The sequence below is a fragment of the Calonectris borealis genome, chromosome 10 (assembly GCF_964195595.1).
Source record: "Calonectris borealis chromosome 10, bCalBor7.hap1.2, whole genome shotgun sequence".
Classification (NCBI taxonomy): domain Eukaryota; kingdom Metazoa; phylum Chordata; class Aves; order Procellariiformes; family Procellariidae; genus Calonectris; species Calonectris borealis.
In genome coordinates, this window is record NC_134321.1 from 5,935,993 (window position 1) to 5,949,716 (window position 13,724).

Sequence of the window (13,724 nt, forward strand, 5' to 3'; positions counted from 1 at the left end):
AGAACAAAATATGACCCTTTACTGTGAAGAAAAGCATAAATAAGCAGCACCACCAAGACCATGGAGGAAACATCAAATTATTCCAGAAAAATCAAGTTTTGAAGAACCTTGGGTGGTAGGGAAATATCTTCCAAGCAAGGACCACTAGGCAATGCTCTGCCCCAGGAAGTGTTTCAGGCACTGTCACTTGATGGTGTCTAAGAAGAAATGAGAGGGAAAACACCTAAGGGATTAGCCTGCAGAGATTTTCATGTCGTGCAGGCTGGGACTAGCTGAATTAGGAAGTCCTTTCCAGATGCATCATCTGTGGGGTTTTTTTGGCACCATTCCTCAGCTTTAAAATACACTATCTTCCCCCAGTGGCACTAACACAACATGATGTCTACTGCAACTCAGCCTTCAGGATAGTCTTGAATCACATAGCAAACCAGTGCTGTGCAGTTAAATAAGTTACAAATACAGCTTTTATAAGCAATTTACTTTCTTGTGGCTTTCCAACCATGCTAATAGGAAGAAACAACATACATCTGACATGGAGGAGCAGTTGTTGGCAGAACCCTCATCACTGGGAGGGAGGAGGAATATTTAAATATGTCTGTCTATCCCTATCTAATCAAACATACATATTATAGAGACTATTTTCATATTATAAACATATAGCCTAGATTCTTCATTCCAACACTATTCTTTTCTCTAACACTAAACCCTGCTTATCTGAAGACTTCACATAGCTGCAGAAATCTTCATGGGAAGAGATATGTTCTCATGTCATCTATTTTTGGCTTTCCATGCCATGACAACAGAGGCTGGCCTGGTGTTTCTATATACAAACTCTTCTCAGGTAGCAGATCAGCTGCCACAGATTGCCTGGCACCTGCTCGAGGATGAGGTGAACAGAAAGTAAAGCGCAAGTATTTGTTTCATCGAGAACGTCTTGGCCAAACCATATTTGTAGCAGATGAAAACTGAGGAAAGTATAAACTGATGGGGAATGGAATCTTTTAATATTTTGGGAGCATAAAATTGTGAAATCAAAGTTCTCAACTTGAACAGGTTTAAGATAGAGTGGACAAAAATGGCAGGTTCTGGGGAGAAATACTCTTCTCAGGATAAGCATTTTCAAAACCTGGTAGTTACATTTTGTTAGTTCTAACCTTCTTTTAATGAAATAACTTCTGAAAAGGGAATATAAAAATATGGAGTCTGAATGCCAATAGAAACATATTGTAAGTATGATACATCAGCAACAAGTCTACCACTGCTGGGTCAAGAAAAAACCTAATGCCCTTAAAAGCATCTTCTTTTGCTTTCTAATATATTTTTTGAAAAATCTGACTTTTTTTAATAGAGTAGCTATTAAGAGAAACTAATTATGATTTGATTTTTAAGGGCCTGGATTTTCTCTTACATGTATCATTCTAACTCAGGAGTAAGCCCATTCAAGCAAATGAGATGAGGTTGGTGTGAACGAATTTAAATGTGATCAGAAGCAGGCCCCAAGATATTTATGGATGGAGTGAGTCATTCTTGTTCTGGTTGGATGATTACATCAGTGGAGAATTAATCTCTCATCATGCAAGGCCTGCGCCTCCTTTCTCTTACATCACCATACATCAGGAAACATTGTGGGAGTTGACCAATATCTAACTAGCCTAAAACCAACAAGATGGAAGAACTGAGCCCCAGTCCCCTATACCAGTTGTGCATTGACTGCAAAGAAGCTGCCTCCGTTTAAATCAGCAGATCATCTGGTCTTTTTTCCTTAGTCTGTTTACCTACTAAAACTTTCATATAAGTTATTTTAAGATCTGTTTCTCATTTAAAATATTAAGTAACTGTGGTCATAAAAGAGCACATATTCTTTTTCTGGCATCACATTCAAGAATAACCTTTCTTCCATTGGTCTCCAGTGATACATCTACAGAGATGGTAAGGAGAAATTGAATAGATAATGTAAATTTAACTACTCAAACTCCCTCTACACCAAAAGCAGTTCTGTGAGAAATCTTTAGCAGTCCAAGTCTCTGAGCATTTTGCAACAATTTCTGTGTCAAAGTAAAACAACTATGCCAGACCCAATAATATTATCCCCTTTTTAGGCATGCACCAGTTTTGGTGGTGGTAGAACAACATGTGATCCATCCATCTTACCTCTAAGAATAGGCAATACCAGCTATACAAGAAACCAGATGAGGGAATCTTGTGGTGGGCTGCTGTGAGTATCTAGAATAGATTATGAGAAAGTCTCCAGCAATCATTGGCATTCCTGAGAAGTTTTTCCCTCATAGAAATGACTTTAAGGCTAGTTAGAGGCAGAAGACCAAAATGGTAGCCTACAAATTCCCCAGACACCTGGTGTTTACCAGAAAAATCCATTCCCAAGCCACACACTGTCCCAGTCCTCAATGGTTTCCATGGGCCTCTCCCCAGCCAGACACTAAGCGGTCTGCCCTCCCAGCACATCTGCACACTTCTCACTCCTGAGCGATGGGGAGGATTAAAACCACCTTCAAAGTGGAGAAAAACAAGTGTGGTTCCTTCTTGGATCCAGCTCAGCAACCCCAGAAACTGTCTGAGAACCGTGATGCTGTTTTACACCAGCTCCTTCATGCTATAGGCAACTACAGAGCATGGTGTTTTGCCGCTATCCTGTGCCTGGCCAGCCAGTGGTCCACCAAGGACACTGAGCTGGAGAACACTGGATTTAAATAATTTCCAGTGCAGTTTTACTTCCTACCACTATACCTTTTTCTCAAGAGATTTAAGCACCAAGCATTGCAGGTATAATGGTTTCATATTCATGTTATACTTTGCTAATACCATGTAGAGTTTCTCTGCATTAAGTGATGTATTTTATCTTTTCTCACAAATAAGAGATGTCTGCACCATAACATATCCTATAGGCAGCTCTTTTCATATCTAAATCCCAAGGATTTTTTTTTGAAAAAAGATTATATATTTATTCAGAAATTAAATGAGATTAATAATTTTGAATGTAATTTACAAATAGCAATCAGCCCGTGCAATGAAGGTCAAAAGAAAAAGGACACATTAGCAATTGAATATCTTCCCTCCCTTTAAAGTTTTAATACTGCATACCTGTTAATAATGGGAAATATCCTTCTTCAAGAGTAGCATTTTCAAAAATTGGTAGGATCCTTTTGCTAATTCTAATCTTCTTTTAATAAAATAATTTGTTAAAAAGGATTATAAAGAAGCATGAAAATGGAATGCCAATAGAAATGTACTGCCTATACAATAAATAGTTAATGTATTTTCTAAATGAATGATTTAAAATAGCTATTAAAGTAAAGAGAATGAGCTTATGTTTCTAGTAATGACTTCTCTGCCTCAGAATGAAATCTGTAAATCCCTGATTGCAATTTCACATCCCAAAAGAACAAGCAGTCCTGGGACCGATGCTTATTGCCTTTATCATTAATACTAGCATACCACATATGTGATTTTTATATCACTAGTTTGAATATTTAGATTTATACTTGTCTATGCTTTATATTTTAAATCTCGTAGCTGTTCTGTCACAAAAATAAAGCTCTCCTTCAACAAGGCTTTTTTGTATGTACATGCATACATGTATACACAGACTTTCAGTATAACTACAATTTTATTCATAAGAGTGCATAATGATTCAGGCTGTGATTGTTAATAAAAATGCATTTCTAACCATCAAATTTGAGTCTATTATTCTAAGTTAATTGCATTTGCCCTAAAGAGACTTGCGACTGGCTGTCAGCCTATTTGTGTCAGTTCCATTTTATTCATCAGTCAATCTTGTCTCCTCTTTTTTCACATCCCATATATTGATCAAATAGATTTGTTAGCATGCCTCTGCAGCTTTAAAAAAGTTTTTGTTATTTGTCAGGTTTATTTGATTACTGTATTAGTTTGCATGTTATCTTAATTGTTATTTCAATAGAAAATAAATGCCCTTTGATAGTCCCACAAGATTCCCATTAAATATAATCCATATAACAAGTTAGTGGATGGAGTGAATGTGGTAAGAAAATAAACACATTAAACCTATTTTAAAAGGTGTATTAATCTGCAGCTGTATTGTACTTGATCCAAAAGACAGGAATAGAAGTAAGTGCAGTGTGAAACAATTTTGATAAACATCAGTGCCGTATCATTGCATATTATGCTATGTATAAAATACTTCAAGAAAAAGACGTGCGATATAAAATAAACTGAGGTCATATCTGGAAGAGTGGGTTTTGTGGTTAAGTGTGAAATGGAACGATATTATATATGGCTTTAGACACTAAAAATTAAGCTAGAGAGGCTGCAAGCAAGGGCAGGTAGAAATGCTGTGTTACATGGGGCAAATTTTTGATAGGTAAAGAAGAAACTGCTTTTAGGAAGGTATTTATTGGAGCAAAAGATAAACATCTGAGCAGGTAGCTTCTTCCTCTGTAAAGATATGATACACTGTTTAGTGAAATAAATAAGAGTTTAGCTACGTTAAAAAGTTGAAACAGCATCTTGTGCACTTTAGTCACTCAGTTTTGGTAATGACTTCACGACAATTTTTACCTCAATCTTCTCAAAGTGGAAAGTGATACAACCAGTTTTTCCGTACAAATGTCTCAGAAACCTGCCTCTGATACCTTCATTATCAACAAGACTACATAACCCTGACTCCTTGCTTAACATTGAATCTGTGATCTCCCCAGCTGGAACTTGAGCTTACATAGTGTCAGAAATAAGCATTGTGGGAAATCAGCAACAATGTGCTTACCATCTCATTAAAAAAAAAAAGATATGAGAAGTCCATGTGTCTTAAGATAGCCACTCAAGACACAGAAGCATTGATTTAATAAAAATTTTAGGAAACAAAATCTTGTGTTTTACCTGTACATTGACCAACCCCATAGTTTTCTGAAACTGAAATGTGAAATTACCAAAGTTTTCCAAATTTCTTGTGAAAAGCTAAGTTCTTTCATTTGTTTGGCCAGGATTAGTCTTTTATTATCTAACTTTAGTCATCTAGAAGTTTGGTTTCTGGTCTGGGTAATTATCTATATTTTGTCTGTAGCCAACTGCAGGGGGGTGGAGTGAGAACAGGGACAAAACAAGGCTTCCAAAGAGCAATCTTTTCCTGGCTTAAACTCTTCTGTCAAGATGGGGTGACTTGCCAGCAGGATGGACTTGTCTCTTCCATTGATTATTGTCAGAGATTAGGCCAGACTGAAAACAAGGGGAACCTATCTCATTATAGCAGGAGCATTTTTAAATGCCTCTACCTAGCTGTGGACACTTGAAGTGTCCCACTTCTAGATTATTGTTTTTCATCTGGAACCTCTTTAACAGTATTTCATACCAAACAACCATGTTAAAGCTTCAGATGCCCTAAAATAAAGCTCAAATTTGTAATTGTCCTAGAGCAGTTAGCAACACTCCTGCGATTCAGAAGCACCACGGCGTGATGATTGTTTCAAGCTAAACTGTTATGACCAGCTAGTATGGAATATAAACAGGAACAGATGAAAAGAATACAGGCTCAACATTTGAGACAACAAAGAAAGAGTGCAATGATTGCTACATAAAAGACATTTCAAAGACCTCCCAGAAAAGCAGGCATAAAAATCCCCAATAAAAAGGCTCAGCAAGAAAACTGTCACACCCCCTAATCCTCAGCAGACTTTAACAAGATGTTTGCATGAGCCAGAGATTGTCTCCTTCCCCAGAAGACAAAAGGCACAGAAAACTATACTGTCTAGCATAGGATTAGGAGGCAAGAGATAGATGAAAAGGATTCCTTAACCTTACAATTAGAAACCCTAACTCTCCAGCCAAAAGGATAATCAGAAACAGACTGCAAACCTGTGTCACAATAATTGCTGCATCTTTCTTTACTCTTTGAAAACTGATATATTTTCTGAAGATTTTTTTTAATTTATTGCCACCCCAAGAAAGGTTTTGATGGCCACTTAACTACAAGACAACTGCTGCTACCAAACCACAATTCAGCACACATGGCAATAGCCTTTTATTTCCCATTCTTTAGGTTTCCACCACCTCCAACCAAGCAAAAATTAGATTACCAATGCTCATACCAACCTCCCGGTAAACTGTACAACTAAAAGCAAAATTATATGTAATGCACTAGTCTTCTAACAAATGATCAGCTTACTGTGCCCTAAACCAGACACATAGACAGATTCTTCATGCCAAACCTGGCATAGGCATGTGCTCTGATTAAAAAGGAAACAACTTAGTAGTTATAACGAGCATCCTTAGCTTTATTTGGTATTACTAATGCCTTTAAACAGAAGGCAGGGTACTGGCAAGAGTAGAAAACAGACTTGAAGGGGGAGGAAGCCTACAGGCTGGAAAGAAACTACAGTTTCCAAAGTTTGACCCTCCTGCTGTAGCTAGCTAGTGACCATAAGCTGTAATAGCTGTAGAAGTTTGCTGCATAAAAATTTAGGACTTTCTGAAGCTGAGCAAGGCAACTACAAGACTGACAACTGCATTCACAGAGTGTATATTAACTTACAGACATGACTTCAGCACCCAAACAAGCATATATGATCAGGAACTACACGTCCCCCCTTTGTAGGGGATTATTTGAGGCACACAAGAATTGAATAGTTAGTGCAAACAGTCATCAAGGGACAGCCAGGATTTAAGCAGTCGCCCCCAATGGGCAGCTGATGTTGCTAGCCTTTCACAGTCTTTCTGGTATCATCAGGAAAGGAGAAGTCAAGCAATTTCTTTTTTCTTCAGGTGCAGCACACTTGCAAACTATCACTCTATGCTCTTGTGATCCTACTGTCTATCGGACCTTAAATTTCCTGACTTAAGCTAATGTTCAACGGTCTTGTTCTGTGCAAGCTAGACACTACCTCAGAGCTGCCTCATATGCTGTGGCAGATGAAATAATCCCTCTTTAAGTAAACTACTTGAAACCACTTAGAAAGAGGTTGGCAGAGATGCAACCTTAACCATTGTCATTTGTTATGGAAAGACGTAAACAGATCACGCTTCCCAGAAGAATCATGGCTTGAAATAAACGCATGGAAAAGGGCGGATGTTTGTGTTCTCTTTTTAGTAAAGCTCAAAGAGACCATAAAGCTTGGCTTACACATACTTGTAGAAGAAAAGGGAGAAAAGTTATCTACAGATTTCCAAGTAAACTCTCTGGATCTTGGTCCAGATGAGAACAAGTAATTCACTATGTACGTCCCCAACGCATGCAGCTAGCAGCGTAGCAGGCCGAGCAATACAGGATGTGAATCACTGCATGGTAGGAGTGGAGGGTAGTGTGGTCTGCATGGTGGCATAAGCAAATTAATCTCTTCTCAGCCACACAGCCCAAGGGACTCCAGGTCTTGCTTGTGGTGTAGTATCAGAGACTCACAAGCCTTCGCCTACAAGCACACTTGTCCCCATGCCATGAGGAACTTCGCTGCTGTCCTGCTGAAAGGGCAGCTATGCTTGAATCGGGAGCCTGGAAGTAGGACCATGGCACCCTGTCTGTTGTCTGAAAGTTATTTCCAGATCATATTTTCCTCATTTTATAAGCAAGCAAGTTGCCACTATTACAATCACAACTTGAGATTTACAAGGCAGGCTAGTATTTTTCACAATTTGCATTCAGATCCAGATTTACCAAAAAAACTGCAGACCATTATTTCTTTGAGTGACACCTGTGCAGCACAAAAATCCCACAACCAGTGGGATCACAATGTCACCCAAGTATTCAGTCATTTAGATAAGACCTATGTCTTCCCCTCCAAGCAGAGGCATAGTGCTACAAACATCATGAAGTTTTCTGCTTTGCCATCATTATTGATTTTGAGATACTCAGATAACATGGTGGTGAAAGGCAGTGCAAAAGCCTAATATACCTAAAAGTATAGGAAGCATTGCTATGCTGAAACAGAAAAATAAAGATGGGTGAGCTAAACTTGAACCTCCGCCATATCCTGAAACTATCAGAAAACTAGACTGCGTGTATTACAGTGGTTATGTTTAATAACTTATTCTGCTAGCTTCAAAAACTGAAAGTGCAGCATCTTCATATGTGCCATTGGTAGGAACAGGGATGTGATGAAGCACACAGTGATGAGGTCTGTGTTCAGGTTCATTACCAGTGTTTTCCTCTGTTGCGATTATTTTAATGAAGATTTTGCCTAATTAAGATTTTCACGATTTGGCATAGGAAGCAGATACAACACCTGATATAGCATTCCCCGAAGCCAAATATTCCCATCAGCTTTAATGGGCATTAGGATGGTCCCTTATGGATCAAGGCAGAGCCATTTCACTGAGCAGATGCATGAAGACAACTCAGACATGAGCCACCAAAAAGACGTAGCAAAAAACCAGACTTTACTCACTCAGAAACTCAGGGATGAACGCTGCATTAGTGAGTAAGGATCCTCAGGGGGTGTCTGCTCCTCTGCGTAAGACAAGCTGTGTTGACCATATGAAAACTGGCTGTGTCACCTGGGGGAAAAAAATCATCTCAGTGAGAGGCCAGAGGACACGGGATTCTTAAAGGGAAGATGTAGCTCCCAGCTTCTCTTAAGAGCTATTTTTTCCATACTTGTGAAGTCAGTTAGGGCACTAAGTCTCCAGCCCCAGTCGCTTGACTTATCCCTTTCCGCTGATAACAATACAGTTTTGAGGCATTTACAAACGCTGGTGCCTCTGTGGGGTAACAAAGCCACCTCACCAGCTGAGGAGCTTTTCCTCCTTAGTGAAGCCTTCCTCTTCAATTCTTGTTTTCCAGAACTGGACAGCCCCACCCTACAGCCCCTTGGAGACTCTGGTAAGTCCCCTCACCTTCTCAGCTCCTTCTCCCCACTGCACATAGGGCATGGCACCGCACCTTTGCGACTACTGAAGTGGCCCCTTTCATGCAAGAAAACAAGCTCCATTATTCTAATCCCATGGGGAACATGAGCAACATTTTTGCCTTAACACTGACTCATCATCTGTTTCAGATTTCAGCCCATCTTTAAAATTAGACTATTATTTATATTAATGACTTAAACATTTTAAGGTTTAGTCAAAACAGCAGAACAAGCACAGAATTGCTGTGCAGTAGGCTAAGCCTACAAGCTTTTGAGTATGAGGATAACAAGCTCTTCACCTCACAACCATTTTCTTACGAAAATTGAGTAAGAACCCCAAAAAGGTCAGCTTATGAACCACACAAAACCTGCTTCTTTCAATTTTCAGGATCCCAGTGGATTACTCTGGGATCAGGCAACCCCCAAACTGACACCTAACCACCATACAGGAGCTCCTGATTTCACACCTTACCTGGAGAACAGCCATGACATTGCTCTCTTCCTCTCACCTTTATTTATCTGCTGAAGAAGGAGGAAGGCCTATGGCCCCCTCCCTTCCCAGCTGAGGGTGTTTTCCTGAGTGGGGGTCTCAAACCAATCCGTACCACCTGAAAGCCTTTAGAAGGGGGAGATATGCCAATTTATCTGCTTCCTACCCAGCCACAGCAGAAGTGGGTAATGTTTATCTGCCCCTTTACTTCTGAGGATGACCTTCAATTGGAGAGTCTCAGCTGCAGCCAACCTGAGAGACCTCTCAGATTTTGGCAGTGGCCCTCAGCAGTCCTCACCATGACCATTAATTGGGGTGTCGCTGATTAGAGGGTGAGCACACCAGGCTGTGCAGCACTCACAGACTGGGCTCTTCCAGTAACAAAGAGCTGGTTGTGTTAGAGACCACATCATCCAAAAAAGTTTAGAAAGCACCATGCCCCATTAGGACCTTTCTTAATGGGGCACCCAAGACCCTGTTGTTGCAGGCAAAAAGCCCGCACCCAACAGCTCCGCATTTATTTGTATTGCAAACACACACGATGCAAACTTTCTCTGCTAGTTAGAGGACACTGCTGGGTTTTGGTAGGCAAGGTCAAGACGTTAGTCTGCTGTGATAAAGCATGAGGAGGTAAATCATTCTGTGCAACTTAGAAGTCATTCAGATGGTACTTTTGGCATTCCCCCCCCCCTCGCTTTTGTTCTGTCAGTCTGAAGAGAACAGTTCGTGTGATGTAATTTAGAATGGAGCTTTTTTAAAGCTTTCACTCAGGAAAAGCTTCAGGAGCTCTGGGGGTATAGCTTAGCTCCGAGAAATAGAAAGAAAGCAAGTTTGCACTGACAGCTTGATCCCAGAGAGAGGTGGCTGCCTGCTTGTCTAACAGGTCCTCTGGGTCTGGATGAGGCAGAGACAGAGGAGCAGTCATATTAAGTGAACGTGCGCTGCCAATGTTAAAGGAACAATTACCATTATTCTGCATAGTTCACTGTTTGCTACTGCTATTTCCTTCAATAAAACCTCTTTTCACTCGCCAATTGGAGCTTGTCATGTAACAATATTTCTTATGCACAATACACATACTAAAATGCCCCTGTGTTTTTAATACATTTATAGTTGTTAACAATAGCGGTATAGTGACAGAGAAAATGTACTTGCTTTGAATACAGAACAGATGATTGAAAAAAGAACAAACCAGAGGCCCTGCTCTGAAGGATTAATGGGGGTTAGATTTTGCCTAATCTCAGTGTTAAAACAGTGTCACCTCTTCTATTTCATTGACACCGACTTTTTCATCTCAGGGCCTGGGTTGTGACCTCCTTGCTTGGAAGGGGTTGTACACCTGAGCCTTGAGCAAAAGCTTCAGTGAAAGTTTCGATGTGAGGAAGTGTTGAGGAGAGGGTTGAGCTCTCACCTGCCCCCATGCCCGGGCAGCCCCGAGGGGGATGGATGAGGGGTGCTGGGCCTGGGGCTTTGGCAGGCTCAGTGCGCTGAAGGCCACCCAGCCAACCCTTTGATCCCTGTGCATGGTCTACAGATGGGTGGGAGTGTGCTGACCTACCATCTAACACCACCTGAAACTGCTGGTGTTCACTGCGGACACTAGCAAAACTCCTCGGGAGTGCGGTTCCTTGCAAAGCAGGACAAACAGCCGGTGTTGGGGAGAGGCTGGCATTTCACTGAGATTGCGGGAACTCTGCAGCTCTCCTCTGAAAGCTCATACAATGAAGATATTGTGCTAGTACTGCACTTGCCATTGTTACAAAGCCAGGCAGAAACAACCACAGTGAAGGTGCCACGACGAGAAGAAATTACGTGTTTGTGTTTATGAGCGGGCCGAACCTAGTATTTCATGCACCCAAATGAACAAGCAGCTGTTTGGAAACCTTTGTAGCACAGTCATGAAGGAAACCTTCTTCTGCCATAAGATTCATGTTTTCCAAGAACACTGTTTTGTTCTGAACAAGTTAATATATACAGGAAAAGACATCTTGAGTGTTCCTGGACTCTCCTACACTACCCAGGAATAATGATAGACTGCAAGTTTAAACACATTCCACTGCACAGTGAGAGAAGTGTATTTAATACTGTGAGCAGAACAGTTACCATGTTTGTCTTTGCCAGAGCAAGCAAGAGTACACTGTCCTAATAGTACTTATTACGTAATTAAGAAACAATGGATGTCACCTGTGTGCCCCCAGAATAGATGTTCTGCATCTTTTTTCCCCCAGGAAAAAAATATTTTGTGAAAAGATGTATAGCATGATACAGCTTCTGCTTCAGATATTGCTGAGTGCTTTGTCTACAACAACCCTTTCTGAGGAAAAGAGCAAAGAAACCCAGAGAAGACTACCATATTGGAGGTTGTTTTGGAGCCTGATCTGTTGAGCTCCTTGGAAGTCTTTCCATTGACATCTGCTGATACTGGATCAGGCCTTTGCAGAGCTAAATAAATGATTTTCCAGCAAGGTCCGGCAAAGGCTGCTCAGCAGCACCCGGGGAGGTGTTGAATGGTAATAAGATTAATAATGTTTGCTGTGGTGGACAAGTCCAGCTCCCGGTTGTGTTCCAGTATGGCACGCAGATGAGAGAGAAAAAAATGGAAGTGTTTGCTAGGAAAGTCTCCAGAAGACATAAGACTCTCGCAGATTGCCATTCATCATTGGATTCGAATCAAAGAAAAGCTTTTATAACTTATTAGAGGAGATGTTTTTTTGTAGTTGTATATTATCACATGCCAATTTACCACGAGTAGAGCTTTAAGGACTGTCTATGAGAAATGCTGCATCTTCTGTGATTTGCAGCTCTATTTGATGGCGTTTAAACTGTTTGAATATATTTTAAGAATATATGTGATTTTGATGGTGTTTCCCCCCCCAAATCAAAAGGCTGACGGCCTCGGAGCTCCTCTGGCACTAACGCTGTGCAAGGATATCTTTGTGACTATAACTGTGTGTAATACCTGCTTTGGGAATAAACTCTTGGCACATAACTTCAGTGTCATTCAGAAAGTGGCACAGCTGACAAAGACCTTGGGACATGAAAGGAAGACACTGTGCTGTCTTTTCATTGGAAAGTTCACAGATTCTGCCTAGAGATCCCTCCAATATTTTCACTTTTCAATAGATAGTGCTTACCAAAAATATAACTGAGAATTTAAAGTGCTTTCCAAATTTAATGACATAGAATTTTAGGTGGAAAAAATTCCTTTGTAATAAACTCAGTATTTTATGTTTTACATTACCTATAAACTTCCCAAACTAAACAGAGTGAGCAATTGCACAAGCATGTCCCATGTGAGACCTACCTTTAGTTACTGTGCCAGCATATTAAATAAAGCCCTGTCCACTCCTGGCTAGTCCGTTCTGGTTAGGATTTTGTTTCTGAAACTTGATCATATTGGCAGACAGTCTTAACCTCATTGATGAGCTGAGTAATTAACCATGAGAGGAAGGAAGGAAGACTGAATTAATGCAGCAGTGCTGTTGAGGCAAGGACTATAATAATAATAATAAGGTTTGGTTTTTCTTTAGTTTGAAAACAACATGATCAATTCAGATAAGATAATGCATCAGAATCTCCAGCTTCACACTCTGCAGTGAGGAATAAAGAGAATTTGAGAGTTGTGAGTTATCTCTGCAATACAACAAGCAGCTGCCCCAGCACCTGGATGCAGCCCCAGCACCTGGATGCAGCAGGGTGGCCTGGGGGCTCTGCATGGGAGGGGACAGTGACGGGCACGGCCCTATGGTGGCTGGGGTGACCTGCTGACATTAATAAAAACAAATAAATGTTTAGTCCTCCACTTGGAGGGGAAGGACAGTGCTGTGTGGTTTCAGTTCAGGTTCAGTTTGAGACTTACTTGCTCTGAGTTGGTTTAATTATCCCTTTTAGCAAAATGTCAGGAGAGTGCAGCCTTAAAACAGGAAGAGAGAAACAAAAGAATATAAAAAGACAACTTTATTTTTCTTTACAAGAGCTTTTTAGGGCTGTTTCATGTGATAGAGCCACCACACCACCTACAAGATCCAAAAATCCAATCTGGGGCTTAAATTCAGCTTCAGAAATAGCCACTCCTTCTCGGAGACTCCCAGAGAGGATGATCTCTCTCAAGAGATGCTGGAGTAACAACAGTGTGCCAGGATGCCCTGATCACAAACTGGAGGAAATTAATTCAAAACAGGCAAAAGAAAAAAAATTACCTAACAGCAAGCACTATGTAAAATGCCGAGAGGTCCTGCTGCTCTCTGGACTAACCCCAATTACTATAATGAATTTATTTCATGGCATCCGTTTCATACAGTCATAACAGCCAGGACATAAATAGAGACCTAAAGAAAAACTTGGTAGGAAAGAAGACAATGGCTGAAGCAGAATTTAGAAGATCCAATCTAGAAACCAACCTCTGGGTC

The 13,724-nt window shown here is 40.6% G+C and overlaps 1 protein-coding gene across 2 annotated transcripts in view; it reads left to right on the forward strand.

The window, feature by feature from the left end:
• Positions 1–13,724, forward strand: part of MDFIC2 (MyoD family inhibitor domain containing 2) — a 48,387-nt gene that overhangs the window by 18,497 nt on the left and 16,166 nt on the right. The window contains exon 2 of one of the 2 annotated variants that reach the window (XM_075158444.1): positions 8,762–8,800. The exons of the other annotated variant lie outside the window; for it this stretch is intronic. Within the exon in view, the coding sequence (XP_075014545.1) occupies positions 8,762–8,800 (39 nt within the window). The remainder of the gene's footprint in view (positions 1–8,761; positions 8,801–13,724) is intronic. 2 annotated transcript variants of the gene reach the window in all.